The sequence below is a fragment of the Phodopus roborovskii genome, unplaced genomic scaffold (genome assembly GCF_943737965.1).
Source record: "Phodopus roborovskii unplaced genomic scaffold, PHOROB, whole genome shotgun sequence".
In the NCBI taxonomy this organism is placed as follows: Eukaryota; Metazoa; Chordata; class Mammalia; order Rodentia; family Cricetidae; genus Phodopus; species Phodopus roborovskii.
The window spans coordinates 11,719,539-11,736,596 of NW_026126448.1; the positions used below are offsets into that span (position 1 = coordinate 11,719,539).

At 53.8% G+C, this 17,058-nt stretch overlaps 2 protein-coding genes across 2 annotated transcripts in view; both read right to left on the minus strand.

The window, feature by feature from the left end:
* Positions 1-7,215: 7,215 nt before the first annotated feature.
* The window catches only part of LOC127225314 (bone morphogenetic protein 8A), a 28,147-nt gene continuing 18,304 nt past the window's right edge, over positions 7,216-17,058 (minus strand). The window contains exons 4-7 of the mRNA XM_051188723.1: positions 11,235-11,429; positions 10,767-10,846; positions 10,277-10,387; positions 7,216-7,431 (exon numbers count right to left, since the gene is read on the minus strand). Of these exons, the coding sequence (XP_051044680.1) occupies positions 7,282-7,431; positions 10,277-10,387; positions 10,767-10,846; positions 11,235-11,429 (536 nt within the window). The 3' untranslated portion in view covers positions 7,216-7,281. The remainder of the gene's footprint in view (positions 7,432-10,276; positions 10,388-10,766; positions 10,847-11,234; positions 11,430-17,058) is intronic.
* LOC127225313 (succinyl-CoA:3-ketoacid coenzyme A transferase 2A, mitochondrial) lies at positions 14,979-16,669 on the minus strand. The gene has a single exon (XM_051188722.1). The coding sequence runs from the start codon at positions 16,667-16,669 to the stop codon at positions 15,107-15,109; it is 1,563 nt and encodes a 520-aa protein (XP_051044679.1). The 3' UTR covers positions 14,979-15,106.

Consider the following 17,058-nt stretch of genomic DNA (forward strand, 5'->3'; position numbering starts at 1 on the left):
AGTCTTTATCATGTTACAGTGACGTCAGTGGTTTTCCTTCCTAACAGGGTTCCAGCCTATGCGGCTTGGTGCATCTGTGCGTGTGCATGTGAAACTGACCAAAGTAGGTCTCAGCTACCCTGGAATTGCAGTCACTATAACATGAAGTCTGAGCCTCCTGGCAAAGGAGCATCCGGTGGTCAGAGCAGCATGAGCCAGCAACAGGGCAGGCACCACCTTCAAAGGCCCACCCTAGTGACTCAGGTGAGTCCCCACACCCTAAAGCTTCCCCCACCTCCCAGAACAGTGCCCTTAGCTGAGGAACACGCACTCTTTTGTTTTTGTTGTTTGAGACAGGCTAATCTGTATGTTTTTTCCAAGACAGGGTTTCTCTGTGACCTGGATGTCCTGGAACTCACTCTGTAGACCAGGCTGACCTCAAATTCACAGAGACCCACCTGCCTCTGCCTCCTGAGAGCTGGGATTAAAAGTGTGTGCCACCACTGAGCTGCTGTTTGTTTTTAAAACAGGGTCTGGCTTTGTAGTCAGGCCAAAGATTACTGACATACCTTGCAGTTTCCAAGTAGCCTCTAGAGGGCAGTACCACCCCACTGAAAGCCTGGATCCCGGGCAAGCATATCCTGCCCCAGGGTTGCATTGGTTTTTATGTGAGTCTTCTGAGTCTTCGATGCCACCTTTCTGTTCCTTGCCACTGTCTGCCTGGGGTCTTCAGTGGCTCCTACCTAGGCCCATTAGACTTCTCGATCAAAGCCACTGAGTTCTCACATGCCCAGTTGTAGCAGACACTGCCAGCCAGCTTGCTTGCTGGTCACGTCTTGGGGCTCATTCTCGACATTCATCTGGCCCCAGCTGCCCCACCCTTACACAATTCTCCTAGGTATTCTTTCTGTCTCCAGGGTGGCCTCTGCTTCCTGCCAGTTTGAACAGAGCCATCTTCTTCTGATTGCTTAGACAGGCTCCTACTGTGTAGCCCCGGATAGCCTGGAACTTAATACATAGCCCAGGCTGGCCATGAATTTGCCTCTGCCTCTACTTCCCAAGTCCTGGGATTGCAGACAAGGCTGTCATGCCTGGACAGTAACATTTACAGCCAGGCAGCGGTGGCACAGGCCTTTATCTGAATTTGAGGTCAGCCTAGTTTTTGACTCTGTGAGCTCAGGAGGAGGTAGCCTTTTGAGTGCTGGTGCTGGGAGGTGTGTTAGGATAAAGCTTGAGGGGGACCTTCTGTGGGGGACCATTCTGGACTCCATGGCAGGCAAGAGGACAAACATGCCAGGCAGACAGCTTAAGTGAGAAGTTTTATAAGAAAGGGGAGGGAGGGGGAAGGAAAGAGAAAAGAGGTAAAGAGACGTAGACAGAGGACTGAAGAGAAGAGAGACAGGAAAAGTCCTGTCTGTCCCCAGGGGAGCAGCAGGAAGAGAAGAGAATGGAGAGAGGGAAGAGCCCAAGAGAGCATAAGTGGGTGGAAGTCTTTCTTCAGACTAGAACTCATGGAACCCTGGGCTGACTAGGGTACTGCCTGAGTGCATTCTGCCAGGTGACAGGGGCAGGCCAGCGTAATGCCTGAGTCCTTACAGTGTGAGCCTGAACCCTTTGACATCCTCAGGAACAGTTCCTTCAAAACACAGCCTGGCCTGTCACACTCTGGGCACTTTCTCCGGTGTAGCTGGGTCCTGGGAACCAGCACAAGTGTCCCTGTCCTTACCATGGACAGCTGTGCCTAGCCACTGGCTCTCCCAGGCAGGAGCTGCCACAATCTGTCTTGGGCCATCTGTGGCTCCTGAGCAGTGTTCGTCATTGTTGTTTGGTTTTGATAATAACCCTGGTGCTTGTAGTGACCTCCACCTAGGTCCCAGCGGTGGCAACTGGGGCAGACCTAAGCTTCTTGCTGCTGTCCCCTCCCTTAAGGCTGAGACCCCGGGCGACGCCCCTTTGTGCTCAGCACAGGACAAAACTGGTCAGGAGTGCTTCTCTGTTTTCCTGCTGCCAGGCAGGGGACCAGGTTAGCTAGGCCGGCTTCCGCTCTCACACACCGGTGCTGTCCAATGACTATCTATCTTAGTCTCACAACATGTCTTCTCCTCATTCACCCACTGACGCCATGCCAGAATTTTCCTCCCATGGGGTTCCAGAGCCCTTCTTTTGCCTGGTCCCATTTGGAACACGCAAGACATACACCAGCCAGATTTGTGCCTATATCACTCCTCCCAAGTCCTGCCTGGAAATGACAGCCTATGGTAGACTGGCCTCACTCCCTACGTGGGGCTGAGTGCTACCAGTCACCAGGGAACCCCGCCCTATCGGCTTCAGCTGCCACCTGTGTCCCTTTTGAAATCAAGAACCTGTGGGTGGAGCTGTTGCTCTAGGATGCATTTTCATTTGGGGTCACAGGATAAACCCAGAGGGGATAAGGAAGTCCTCTGCCCAGGCTGGCACACTGGGCTTTCACACATTAGGTTGACTGGGGCCATATTCATTGATTGAGAGAACAGCAAGGACTGGCTCTTGTTTGGGGGTGGTTTGTTGTTGTTTATTTATTTACTTGAGGCAGGGTTTCTCTGTGTAGCCTTGGCTGTCCTGGAACTTTCTCTGGAACTCCAAAGATCCACCTGCTTCTGGAGTGCTGGGATTAAGAGCCTGTGCCACCACCTCCCAGCTTGACCTGGCCCCTTAAAACAGGTCTCTCTAGCCAGGTGTTGGTGGCATACACCTTTAATCCAAGCACTCAGGAGGCAGAGGAAGGCAGATCTCTGTGAGTTCAGGGCCAGCCTGGTCTACAAAGAGAGTTCCAGGACAGCAGGACAGGCTCCAAAGCAATACAGGGGAAAAAAAAAAGGTCTCTCTTGGGCAGGTCAGTTATAGTGGTCAGGACAGGCAGCTATGAATCCAGGTAAAGTCAGCTCTGAGGGTTAGTGTGAGGTTCAAGAGAAAAGATAATGAAGGGCTCAGCCGTCCGTGGCTGATTCCAGGCTGGCACATGGCCAGGGAGAGCAGGCTGGACAGAGGCCTCCAGGAGAAAAGTTTGCATACCTCTGTGAAACAAGGACAAAAACAGTGTGGAGGTAGTGAGGGCTTGGCCTCCGGGCTTCCCGATTATCCCTGAGAAGTGGGACAAGGGGCGGGGTCACTGGGTGGCTTCTTCAAGGTTATTTCATTGACCCACATGTGGCCTTGTACTGAGGTCTCCTGAACCTAAGAGGGGAGGCTCCTGCCTGCTGAGAAGCCTGTCCTGTATTGAGGAGGCAGAAATCCAAGCCTAGACGGTTTCACATTTATTTTCAAAAATAGTATCATAAAATTTCGAAGTCAACCATATATTGAATAAATCAGTTCACCAGCAGTGTACAGTACAGCTCTAACTTTGTAAGTTACTCACAAATCCTGGGCAGACAAATGTAATAGGTTCCAAGAAGAGACCCGGGAGGTGGGGAGGGCGCAGATTATTAACCCTGATTATTCAGACAGTGGAATTATGGGATTTGTAGTCTATTCTTTAAGTCTGAAATTTAAAAACAAATTAAGAAACATCCTCTATGTAAGCTTCCTAAATAAAGAACTTTTTTTAAAGGTCAACTGTTTGTTCAAGCTTCCCCTCTCAGTAAGAAGGCAACTTTCAAAGTTCCTTCACCCATGAGGACAGAGTGGACACTCAAACACTAGCAGGACACAGGAGAGCCACACCTGCCATCTCTTCACCCCAGAGACCCCAGGGCTAAGCTTGGGCCTTCTCACAGGTGGGCAAGGTGCAGGGCCACCCCTCACTCTGAGATGTTTTGGGGTAAGCATAACTTTGTTGTCAATACAGCAACAGCAGAGCACATTCTAGAAGATTATGTCATTGCTAGGAAGGGTGGCCTGGGCCACACCGTCAAGTCCATTTAAAATAAGATACTATCAGCCAGGCAGTGGTGGGGCACACATTTATCCCAGCGCTCGGGAGGCAGAGGCAGGAGGATCTCTGTGAGTTGGAGGGCAGCCTGGTCTACAGAGCTGGAAACCCTGCCTCTAAGAGACAGGGGGAGAGAGAGAGACTGTCTACATGAACCCCGCAGGTCAGGTGCTGAGGGCTCTGTGAGCACATCTGAGCCCTGGGTGAGGGGCTCACAAGGGCAGGTCTAACCCAGCACCCACAGGGCCTGTTAGTGCTGAGGGCTGGGCAGGGGTCAGAGCCAGAGCCAGGCCAGGACTTGACAGTGGCAGCTCTCGCTCCACTCCAAACCTGTGCCCTCTGCCCCTCTTCCTGTCAACTGCAGGGAGTTTCTCCACTGCGCACCTCCTGCTTTGTTGCATCAAGACCCAGGAACAGCACTGTACCCAGCCGGCATCCAGATGTGCTGGGAGGCAGCCGTGACCATGTCATGAGGGTCTGTCCCCCACACAGAATGGCCCCACAGTCAGCCCTGCCTTTGTGCCCTGTGTTTTCTCATTGCCCTTGCTTGGGCTTCAGTGAAGGTCATTTTCGCTTCTAATGTGTAACCTGGGTGGTCTGAGGCCACCACTAAACCGGATGGTCTTTGGGACAATGTTGACACCCCAAGCGCTTTGTATCTCTCTTCTCTAAGACCTTTCCATTTGGTGTCACCCAGGACTGCCTGGTTGGCTACTGGTGCTGTGACTGCCCAGGGTTCGATGTGTTGTGGCAGGAAGTCACACAGTGCCCCGTGCTCCTGCTCTGCATTGGGACAGTACGGAGGCTGCATCTTCCAAATGTTCATTTCACACACACGGGTGTCCCTGACAAGCCAGGCTAGATCCTGGCACTGACAAGATAAGAGATTTGTCAGATAAAGTTGTGAGTCCCGTGGCCAAGCCTTTGAGAGAAGATGGCCAGGGAGGCTGGCAGATCCCCTGGCAGGAAGGACCTTTGGAATGAAAACCATGGCTCCAGTTTAGATCTGGGATGTTCCCAACAGGTCTTGAGGCTCAATGCCAGGCTCGGCAGCTACAGCTAAGGAGGAGGTTTTCTGGCCATGGGGCATGCGTCATTGATGGAGAGTCTGGGGTTTTTTTCCCTTTCTTCAGCTTCCTGTCCACCATGAGATGAGTGGCTTTGTCCTGCCTTGCTCTTTGCCACAATTTGTTGCCTCACCACCAACCAAAAGCTGTGGGGCCAACTCACCACAGACCTCTGAAGAAGCTGTGAGTCAAGATACACCTTTTCCTGCTTAAAATTGATTGTCTCTGGCATTTTGTTACAATAACAGAAAGCCAGCTTCTTGCCAGAAGAGAGTTAAGCTTGGGTAAGAAAGCCATTTGTCCAGACACTAAGCAAGGCAGTGTCCTGATCCTCAGGCTAAGGACTTACGCAATCCCTGCCAGCCTTGCTTAGTTCAAAGCCTGAAGTACTCTCTCTCCCTCTCTCTCTTTTTAAGATTTATTTACTTTTATTTTTATGAATATGAGTGGTTTGCCTGCATGCATGTCTGAGCACCACATACATGCAGGAGCCACTGGAAGTCAGAAGGGGGCATTGGATCCCTTGGAACTGGAGTTACAGATGGTTGTGAGCTGCCATGTGGGTACTGTGAATTGAATCCTGGTCCTCTGTGAGAGCAGTCAGTGCTCTTAACTGCTGAACCATCTCCCAGCCCCCAGAAGCCTGAAGCTCTGGATGAACTGGCCACCTTGCAGATAGTCTGGACCCATTCTTCATATACATGGAAGGGCCCCCTCCTTCGGCCTCACACAGGAAACCCTCCCAGGTCCTAGGTGACAGGCTGCCGTCCTGGAGCATGGTCTCACTCCCTCTAGCCTCGCTCTGGTGGCTAGTCCCACGCTCCCTGAGGCCCATTCAGGGGTACAGAGTGTGAACCCCATAGAATGCATCCCCAGGCACCTGGGTGGGTCCACCTCCGCTGGGTGTGTCTCTAGATGGGGATGGGCCCACGACCTGCTCTTAATGACACAGTTTGGGCAGCTGGACTCTGTTCCCGCAGGTAAATTACAGGCTTAGCAAGTCAGAAATCAAATAAACACTCCAGCTCCCAGCGGCTGCTCCAAGGAGAACAGTGGTTTCCGAGCCTCCCCACCCAACTCAGCCTAATTACCACCTGTCAGTCCCCTGGGACAGGGACCTTTTCTTTGACTCACAGGTCCCAGAAACAGGATGGGGCTGCTGGGCCCCCGGGGTGACGCCAACTTGGTGACCAGCCTGTTCTTAGTTCCCAGACATAAGCAAACGCTGGCGCTCCTCCTCTTTGCCCCATGCCTGGCTGGAGGGCCATGGGTGTCCTGGGTGGATGATTCTTCCTGGAGGAAGAGAGAAGCCAGGTCCTTTCCTCTAAGTGGCTGGTGGCGGCCAGCTCTGTGCTGAGGGTGTCCAGGAGCAGCATGAGACTGAGAGGTCACTGGTGCAGGCCATCAGTTAGTAGACGAAACAGTGGCATCTTCTGTAAGCCAACCTGGACCAGCCGCTTCAGTGTGTTCTTGCTTCTGCTAAGAGTTCACTTTGTCTCAGTACCCATCCCCAAACTGGTCAGCATGGTAATGGTGGTAGAGGGAACTACAAGTTCCCAGGGTCTTTTGCTTCTAGTCAGAAGGGCAGGCCCGACCGGGGCGCATGCCATGAAAAATCCCTCTCACTTTTCCTGAAATCCATGAAGCCCAGCCAGATGGCTCTCTTTCTTTTCTTTGTTTTGAGACAGGGTTTCCCTATATGGCCTCGAACTCACAGAGATTCCGTCTCTCCCTCTCTAGCGCTGGGATTAATGGCATGCACGACCACACTTGCATCTGACTATTCTTTTTCTGACAAGCTTGAGAGGAGGGTAGCAATGCACTGATCTAAGCGTGTGTGTGTGTGTGTGTGTGTGTGTGTGTGTGTGTGTGTGTGTGTGTGTGTTACACCTAGACATTTCCCCACTGCAGTGGGCAGGAATTGGTGCAGAGTCCAGATCAGCCAGGTTCAGACTCCAGGGCCACCTTAGACCATCCCAAATGGGCCATTCTTGGCGGGGGATAGCCAAGGACCAGTCTTCCCCTGGTATGGGCTGCAGTGCTGATCCCAGGCCTGCCAGTCAGCACAGCTCTGGGAGGCCATGTGCATTCAGTCTGTGCTTGGGGTGGGGGGTGCTGGGAAGGGGAGGGAATAGGCCACAACCCCCCAAGAAGGGGATAGAGGAGCTGGGAAAGGACCAAAATTTTAGCAGGAAATAGCCAGGGGAAGTAAGGGCCTCCCGTTGCCCCTGTCTGAGCTATGATTAGCATATGAGGGTTTCCTGCCTCTGGAAAGGGGCCTGGCCCGACGGGGACCATAGCAGAAGCAGGCTGCTGAGCAGGGCCTCAGTGGCAGCCACAGGCCTTGACCACCATGTTGCGGTGCTTGCGCAGTATGACGTTGTTGCTGCTGTCATAGTAGAGCACGGAGGTGGCGCTCAGTTTGGTGGGTGCACAGCATGCCTTGGGGACCACATCTGGTTTCATCAGGTGTACCTGGCAGGGAGGGAGGGGATCCAGGCAAGGGCATGACCCTGGTGCCCTCCTCAAAGACCGGCACAGCCCCGGCTCTCACTTGATCCCTTTCTAGAAGGTCTTAGCCCCTTTGACCTGCCCAAGGTCATTCTCCACCTTTGGCTAGAGTTCTCCCTCCCTGTACATCTGTCCTGCCCGATGACCTCAGAGCACAACCACGTGACTTGGAGGACCTGACACACAAACCCCTTGGCGCTCTCAGCCCTCATCCACTGTTACATCCACTTCTGCTGAGACACGGACAGCTTCACTGGTCTCCAGCACCGAGTGCCTGTGGGTGCCCTCTGAGGTGCCTCTTCTGGAACCTCACCACCCCACACTGCTCTGCGCCTTGATACATCCCCAACAGGTGTAGAGCTGTGTGTGTGTGTGTGTGTGTGTGTGTGTGTGTGTGTGTGTGTGTGTTGAATGTGTGTGTGTGTGTGCGCGCGCACGCATGTACATGAGTGTGCGCATGCGTGTGTCAGACAGCCAGTGGGAACTCTATGCAGCCTCTATGTGTCATCTACAAAGACAGCCTTGCCTCAGAAGTTATGAGGTTGAGCTGCATTGAGTGGGACAGAGTTCTAGAACATATGCGTTTCTTCCATGAGCGTTTCTAACCCAGTCTGTAGATGACACATAGAGGCTGCATGGAGTTCCCACTGGCTATCTGACAGTTCCACTGGCCTTAAAACAGGTGTTAACCCATATACCCATCTCTAAAGCAGGTTTTGCCCTCCTGCAAGTCTCAGTGAGTAATTGTTTTCAGCTTCTAAACATGACAGGATCCACTGGAGTGAAAACTGGATTCCTCTCGAGGACCACAGCAGAGGCTAAGGGACAAGAATCTACACTGTGTGTGTGTGTGTGTGTGTGTGTGTGTGTGTGTGTGTGCTCAGCTGCTCTGAGCCTCTATGGGCTTTCTGGGTCCTGGGAACAGGGTCTACATTAAGCCATCATTTGGACACCCTCTTCTCCAGCCTTTGCACTGCAGGCCTGCAGTTCTGACTGGCCTCCTATGGGGCAGCAGCTTCCCTGAGGCTGAGGAGGACAGGCCTCCAGGGTGACATACAGCCAGGCTGGGATCTGGGGGTGGCTGCTGCCATCTCTCCATCTAGAAACACATGTGACAGAACTAGGAGATGTCAGCTGTGGGGGAGGGAGAGAGGGAGAAAAGGAGGGGGGGAGAAGGGGGAAGGGGGTAGAGGGAAAAAGAAGCTGAAGTGCCTGGAATCCAGAGGGCACCTCTTCTGAGGGGGGACACTGCAGCAGGGGCGCCTCTCTCTTCTCACACTGGCCACATGCCTAGCTGTCATCGTGTGATGGTGTGGAATCATTCATTCAGCATCTACAAACTAATTCATAGCATGCATCTGTGTACTTGATTTTTGTTTTTGAGACAGAGTCTCCTTATGTAGCCCTGGCTGTCCTGGAACTTGCTATGTAGACCTGGCTGGCCTTGAACTCACAGAGCTCCACCTGCCTCCTGAGTACTGGGATTAAAGGTGTGTACCACCCCAGTGCCCTGCTTGGCTTTCTCCTTTCTATCGCTGTCCTGGATGCTCCTGATGCAGAAGCCAAAACCAGGCTCCCTCTGTCATCACCGAGCCACGTTACCCGAGCCACGTTACTCCTCTCGATCACTGTGGCTTTGCTTATGTGCTTACTACAGCCTCCCCAGAGCCCAGGGCTTGTCCTGTCTGCTGCCAAGCAGGCCATGAGCACTTACTTTGGCTGAGCCATTGTCAAGAGGGGAAACAGAGGCCAGAGCAAAGTGGGGAGGAAACAAGACCTGGGGGAGCAGGTTCACCCATCACGCCAGGAACTAATGACTGCGTATCTCACTGTCCCCTTGGGCTGCTCCTCCCAGGACAGGGGCACCAGGTGTCCAGCAACTGCCAGTGGCTGTGGTGAAAGGATGCCTTAGTGTCAGCTCAGACAGCTCTTTTTAATTCATGATGCTCACTCTGGGTCATCACTTGGCATAGCCTCTTGCTAGACTAAACAAAACCGTGGGACACTAGGATTCCAGGAGGAACATTCTAGAAGGTCTTGACAGCAGAGTCAACAAGCACAAGTGCCTGTCAATACAGACTGCAGTGTGGCTCCTGCTAGAACCTGCTTCCATTGCTAGGATGGCCCAAAACCTAAGGTTCACCAGTGCTACCCACTGAAGGAACAGTCAGGAAAGAAGGGTCAAAAACAGTGGCAGGAGCATGGCTCTGGATAGGTCTCAGTTGGCTGTGTGCTGCTTGCCGGAGGAGAGCCCTAGACTTGACCCACAACATGACATACACTAGGCCTAATACTGCATACTAGTAACCCCAGCACTTTGGACTGGAGACGGGGAGCAGAAGTTCAAAGCCATCCTTGGTTACATACTGAGTCTGAATCCAGCCTGGGACAGACAAGGGAAATACAGCAGAAATGAGCCAAGGCCCAGAAGAGCAGAGAGCCCACCAGGGAGGCCCACCAGCCAGGCAGGGTGGGTGAGCATATGTGTGCCCCAGGGGAGTGAAAGCCACCATGTCCACTGCGCACTTGTGCACTGGGTCACAAGGCCCCCATGGGGTGCCCATCTGTGTATGTGTGCCCCAGTGTGACCACAAGGGCTCCACACAGGTTCACAGGCTCCTACTTGTACATGTGCAGTGAATGTGTATGCTCAAGTGTCTGCACCCAGACGCCCAGAATGACTCTTCCTGAGGGTCCCGAACCATATTCTTCTCTGTAGCTGAGTCTGCAGAGAAAGTCCCTCTTTGTTGCCGTTCTTACTACTACCTGCCCCGCCCCCTGGCTCCCAGCTGGCCACTGTGCTACTGACCAAGGACTGCAAGATGGCATGGTTGGTGGCATTCATACAGGAGTCCAGTGGAAAGGCACACTCCCCCTCGCAGTAATAGGCTGAGTAGCCCTGAGGGGCGATGACCCAGTCCTGTGGGTGGGAAAAGGAGAGTCACATCAGTGTCCTTCCATAGTCATCATCACAGCACCCGGCACAGGATGACCTGGGGCTGTGAACCCTCATCCCCTCAGCCACCCTCAGCAGGCAGGGCTGGACCCCAGCTCTGTCCTCCACACCTCATCCTCTGCTGCCTCCTCCACAGCTGCCTTCTGCAGCAACTGTAGCAGGAAGATCCCAAAGTCCCTGCCTACCCAGCCTCAGTTTCCCTGTTGACAGTTTACTGGGCAGAGGGCTCAAGTTGCCACATTTTCACGGATTTTATGCATAGTTAAAGGCACAGTATCCCCACCTCCACCCTGGAGACACGAGGATGTGCAGGTGGCATTCAGAGAGGAGAGGCAGAAATTACCAGCCAGCCGAGGTCCCGGAAGCTGACATAGAGCTCATGCCTACGGCAAACATCTCTGCCTCTGGAGCCGTGACCATCATCTGTAGGGACAAAAAGGAATGGAGTCTGCTCAGGGGTCCTGCTCTGTGGAGTTGCCATGGGTACTCCCAATGTGGGGGTGATATGACAGGCACATTTACAAATGAAGGACAACAGGAAACTAAACCATTGGAATCACAAGTTCTACTCCCTACTCATGCCATGACCCAGCTCAACAGTCCTCAGTGACTCCGCATCACCACAGGGTGTGGCTGTGTTCAGCAGGTGGCATCTGGGCACACATGGCTTCTGCTTTCCTCTATAGACTCTTGACAGCAGCCCACCCACCCTGCCAGGCACAGCCCCCTCCCTGCTAGGCAAGCAATTAGATCCATTGGCAGGCCATCACTTTCTAAAGAGGTCTCGGATGAGGCTCAACCCCACCCTTACCAAAGATTCCTGGGAGTTTGTTGGGATGTGGAAGCTCATTTGTTTTCTTTGGCTGCCTCCTCTTCAGTGGCCTCACTGCCCGAGGGGCCCTCACAGGACTCTGGCTGGCTCTGAAGAAGGTGACCATGAAAGGTTGTCTGGATCGTGGTGCTTGTTGTCCGAGCAGACCAGCCAGGCCAGGATCCATGCTGTGCCCTGGGGGACAGAGACAAGAAACAATAGACTGACTGATTGACTGACTTGTGGGTGGTAGCATGGTACCACGAGCCTCAGCTTCCTCATCTAGAGACAAAGCCTAGCCCTTCGGCCAGCAGGTCTGCAATGGCAGAGACAGGGACCTCAGTAGTCACAGGCATTCCTGCTGGTGATAACCTGGCAGATGGGAAACATTTGGCAGGTGTCAAAGATTTTGCCCATTAATTTCCTCAGTTGGTCTTCACTGCAACCCAAGTCACAGTCACTCAGAGATGACCAGAGTCCACTGCTGGTGATGCTCAGGACCCAGACTCCCTTGGTCCGGTGATCCTACACCCAGGTCCCATTTTCATCCTGCAGCTTCTGAGGATTAGAATGTGCAGTCATAGCAGCCTCTGCAAGGACATCACTGGGACTTACTCTCCCAGCACAGCAAGCTTGAGTATCCAAGGGCCAGGCACTCACTGCCTCTCAGATGCCCACGGTCAAGGCCCCAGGCTGAGCAGGGCCAGAGGTCAGAACAGTCACAAAGTCCAGAGTTCAGGTCGCATCAGGCTCATTCCAGTGCCCAGTGTGTGTTCACCAGGCCAGCAGATGGCTTCAAAGAAAGGAAGGGGCTTCAGAGAGACAGACCTGAGCTTGTCCACAGGAAGAGTGGAACCCATAAAGTGGGGGGAGGGAGGTCCTTGATCCTCTCAGGACTGCAGATGTCAACCCAGGAGAGCAAAGCCTCCAGCACCTGCTCCAGCTCTGCTGGTGGTCCCGTCAGTGGCCTCCGCCCTTTCTAACTGCAGAAGTAGCATATTAAGCTGGTGTGTTGGCACCTGTAAACCCAGCATTCAGGCAGAGGAAGCAGGAGGATGAGGAATTCAAGGTCATTCTACTCTTCATATTGAGTTGGAGGTCAGTGAAAGCATGTCATATAAAAGCCTGTTTCAAAAAAACAAACAAGGTTCGGATGGTGGCACATGCATTTGATTCCAGTACTCAGGAGGCAGAAGCAGGCAGATTTCTATGAATTTGAGGCTAGCCTGGTCTACTTAGGTGAGTTCCAGACCGGCCAAGGCTATCTCAAAAAGAAAGAAAGAGACCAACCTCACAAACAACTAAAAATTAAAAATACAAACCAAAGCAAACCAAATAAAAACAGGTAAACTGTAGTAGCCACAGGGGGATAAGGAACTCTGAAGAAGGAAGAGTAACCATAACCCTCCCTTCACAGCTCCAGAGCCCTCCTTTGATATCCGGGCTTCTCCTGTCCTGTTGGATTAAGTTGTAACAGTTCTTAGCATTGTGAATTTTTCCCATTGTTAGAATGTTCTCCAGGGAAACCACCCACAGGCAACAGCTCACTCTGGGTGGGGTTACCTCCCACCAGGCAGTCAGGTTCCTTTCTGGTGTCATGAGAGGAGTCACAACCATTTCCCTTTGTGCCCCTGCGAGATTCCTTACACCTCAGCCCGCCAATGCTCACCTTATATATCACAAAACACAGCGCCACTGTTCGGCTGACATGTAACAAGCACTGACACACCCATGTTCATGCATGTAGGTGTATATATATAAAATCTCAGACAATAATGTATATTGGTGTTCTTGCTCAGTATGCTCAACATCCTGGGTTCTAGCCCCAGTACTAGAAGAATGTAAAAGAGCCCAAAGGGCTGACACCACAGCTCAGCAGTACAGCCTGCCTAGTAAGCACAAAGTCTTAGGTAAAATCCCAACACAAAACCGTAACAGAACAGAACACGCTCATATGCGCATGCACACTCAGGTCTGTGTTCCACTCGCACACTACAAGGTTCTTCATTACACACTGAGTTAAGGGCACTGTCTGTCTGTGGTGGACAGTCCACTCAAAGGTCCCTACATCTGCTGCTAGGCTCTACACCAGATGTCCACCAGCCACTCAGAAGGAAGACTCATAAATGCAACCTTTGACTCATGACTTCACCTGCCACTAACAAATGTGCTAGGCCTGTGAGCCTCCATCCCAGGAGTGTGGCTGAGAGCTGTGGGACAAGGGGTGTGGGCTGCAGGCACGGTCTGGGACAGACTCAGGTGATGCCAGGCAGGAAGAATGGGCTTAGGGTGAAGATGTGGTGTGAAGAGGGAGAACTTCAGGCACAGAAGGAAAGATGGGGTGGGGTGGAGCAGGGCCACACACTGGGCAGATGGAGCAGCTGGGAGCAGGAAGGCAATGAAAGCCACAGTGTCAGGACCTACTAGTGACACAAGGGGCAGGCTGGGACCCAGAACAGGCCATGACCCTACTACTTACTGTGGAGACCCAGAGCCCTGGCTTCTGAGGAACACGGAGGCCATCAGTGTTCCAGGCTCAGCCACATTTGTTTTTCTTTCATGTAACTGGTCTTCCAGGCTCCGAACACAGAGCAGTCCCTCGCCTGAACTCCTCAAAGCTAGCCTGCAAGGGTGCTGGGCACCTCTGGAGGCTGTCAGGGCAAGATGAGCTGGACCCAGAGCCCATGGGTGCAGCTAAACCGAGGTTCCCATTTTACAGGCACACAAGCTAAGATCCAGAGATGGCATCAACTGTTCCAGGCCTGGAGCAAGCAGCTGCAGAGCCAAGCAGCTCCTGCCCTGCCCAGCGTGAGGGGGAGACTGAGTGAGGTGGGGCAGCCCATAGGGATTGATGCTGCTGTTTCACAGTTCTGTATCTGATAGGCCCAGAGAGGCTGCTCCTTGTCCAAACTGGAGTGCACCTTCCCGCCCAGCTCTGCTCCTTGCCCCCATCATCACATAGTACCCTATCTGGTGGAAGCTACCAGGCTTCCCAGCTCTGGACAGAAGAGCATGGCAGGGGGAGTACTTTCTCAGGACACACACACACACACACACACACACACACACACACACACCTGTATAACTTATTTCACTTTCATCGTGAGCTTACAGACTCACAATGACAGGACCCAAAGCTGCCACAGAGGGGTTAGGAAAGGATGCTGGACTTCCGGAACAGAATATCAGTATTGTAGGGGCAATAAGAGACACCGTAGTGTACTAGATGAGAGTCTGTCCATGACATTGCTGAGATTCTAGACCACCTGTGCTAAGCCCAGGCCTCTTTGGACACATGCTGGGACTGCTAATATACCGTGGGTTTCCCGGATGAAGTACCAGCACCAACCATCTTCCCTCATCCCAAAGGTGACAGGCCTGCCTCCTTTCTAGGGACACCTGTGCAGCTTCCAGGAGGAAGTCAGGTAGGGGAGGATTCAGTGAAACAAAATTAGGAGCAGAAAACAGGGCCCAGGAAGAGAAGCCAGAGTTCCTCCTGGCCACAGACCCACAGGTCTGCATTTCATGGCAGCAGTACAGTGGCACTGGGTGAACTCTGGGCTTCTTCCTGCCAGGTGCTTTTCTCCAGGTTCATGATTCAGTTCCGAGTAGCAACACTGGTGTTGATGCCTGTCAGGGAATGATCTGGAGCCTTGTATGTGAAGGTCACAGAAAGTGGGAGCCTGGGACCAGTGTCCTAAATGGTTTTAGCGCAGGGCTTTACTTAAGCATCAGACACAAGGCTCAGATTAGGGTTTTTAATTAAAATCACTCGGCTCTTGAGAAGATACCATCTGGCAGCAGGAAGCCTGAGGAGCCAGTGGTCACTAACTCCTTCACAACTCAGCCCTGGTGGGAAGGGCCAGGGCTCCTCAAGCATCAGGTTTGATCTGCTGCATGGGCTTGAGGTTGGGGGACACCTTAAAGGCGCAGCCTGTGGTGGCCTTGACCTCGTCCACCGACGAGCCCTCCCACAGCTCAATCAGAGTCAGCCCCTTCCTCGGGTCCACATCAAACACGGCCTTTTCGGTGATGATGAGATCCACGCAGCGCTTGCCGGTCAGGGGCATGGTGCATTTGTCCAAGATTTTGGGCTGCTTTTTCTTGGTGCAGTGCTCCATGGTGACCACCACTTTGGTCTTGTCACCCGACACCAAGTCCATGGCCCCGCCCATGCCCTTCACCTTCTTGCCTGGCACCATCCAGTTGGCCAGGTCACCGTATTTAGAAACCTGCATGGCACCGAGCATGGTCAGTTGAATGTGTCCCCCGCGGATCATGGCAAAAGAGTCATCGCTGGCGAAGAAACAGCCCCCAGGGACTATGGTCACCGTCTGCTTGCCCGCGTTGATGATGTCGGCATCCACTTCATTTTTCGAGGGGAACGGGCCCAAGCCCAGGATCCCGTTTTCACTGTGTAGGTAGACCTTCATCTTGGGGCTGATGAAGTTGCTGGCCAGGAGAGGGATTCCGATGCCCAGATTGGCATACATGCCGTCCTCAAACTCGAGAGCAGCGCGCTTGATGATGCGCGTCCTGGAGGTGTCCTGTTGCTTGCTCATGGACGTTGGCTGACTGTCACGTGTGGTCAGGCGTTCGATGCGCTTCTCGAACTTCGGCCCCTTGATCACACGGTTCACGTAGATGTTGGGGATGTGGATGTCCTCCGGGCGGAAAGAGCCCACATCCACGATCTCCTCCACCTCCACCACCGAGATGTCAGCGGCCTTGCACATGGGCACGTTGAAGTTGCGCGCGCTGCCCCTGAAGATCACGTTGCCTGAGCGGTCCGCCTTCCAGCCCTTGATCAGGGCAAAGTCTGCGCGGATGGCGTGCTCCAGAAGGTAGTGGCGGCCTCCGAACTCGCGCACCTCCCGCGGTTGGCTCAGGGTGACCAGGTGACCTTCGGGCGAGTACCGGATCGGGGCGCCCCCTTCCTGCACCAGCGTGCCGTAGCCCGTAGGCGTGTAGAAGGCGGGCACACCAGCGCCACCTGCACGGATGCGCTCGGCCAGGGTGCCCTGGGGCGTCATCTCCAGGTCCAGCTCTCCTGCCAGGTACAGCTGCTCGCACAGCTGATTCTCCCCCAGGTATGAGCACACCACGCGCCTGACCTGCTTGGAGGCTAGCAAGATGCCCAGGCCGAAGTCATCCACGCCCACGTTGCTGCTGACGATCTTCAGGTCCTTCACGCCCTTGGTCTTCAGCGCGCCGATCAGGTTCTCGGGGATGCCACAGAGCCCAAAGCCCCCGAGCATGACGGTCGCCCCGTCCTTGATGCCCTCCACAGCCTTCACCGGATCCGTGTAGAAGTGGACGCGTCCGCTGCGGTCGCTAGCAAAGCGGAGGGCAAGGCGGTGGGGCAGCACGGGCCGTGGGCGGTGGATGGAGACCCCGCGCGGGAGCGCCCATGCCAGAAGCCTCAGTGCCGCCATCGTCCTCGGACGACTGGGCTCCCAGGACTGGGACAAAGAGGGAGAGCCCCGGTGCACCCTGCAAGCCTGCCCCACGCCACCTCTGCGCTGTGCTGCGTCATAGAGCAGGGAGGACACCGACCAGGATCGCCATGGGTCTCACCCTGAGGACAGCCTTGGCCATCCCTGTCGCCTGGCCTGTCTCTCAAGATCTTGGACAGACACTGGAAACCCTTGGTAATGCTGCTGACAACTGGCTGCCAGCGCTGTGGCCCTGTAGTACCCAGGTGAGCTCTCCTGGGAGCAGGCAGCCTTGAGGGGCTGAAGTTACCAGGTCTTTTAAAGCCACAGTCACATCTGTCACCCACTGCTGGTAAACTGTTCTAAACTTTCCAAGTACCTTGTCAGTT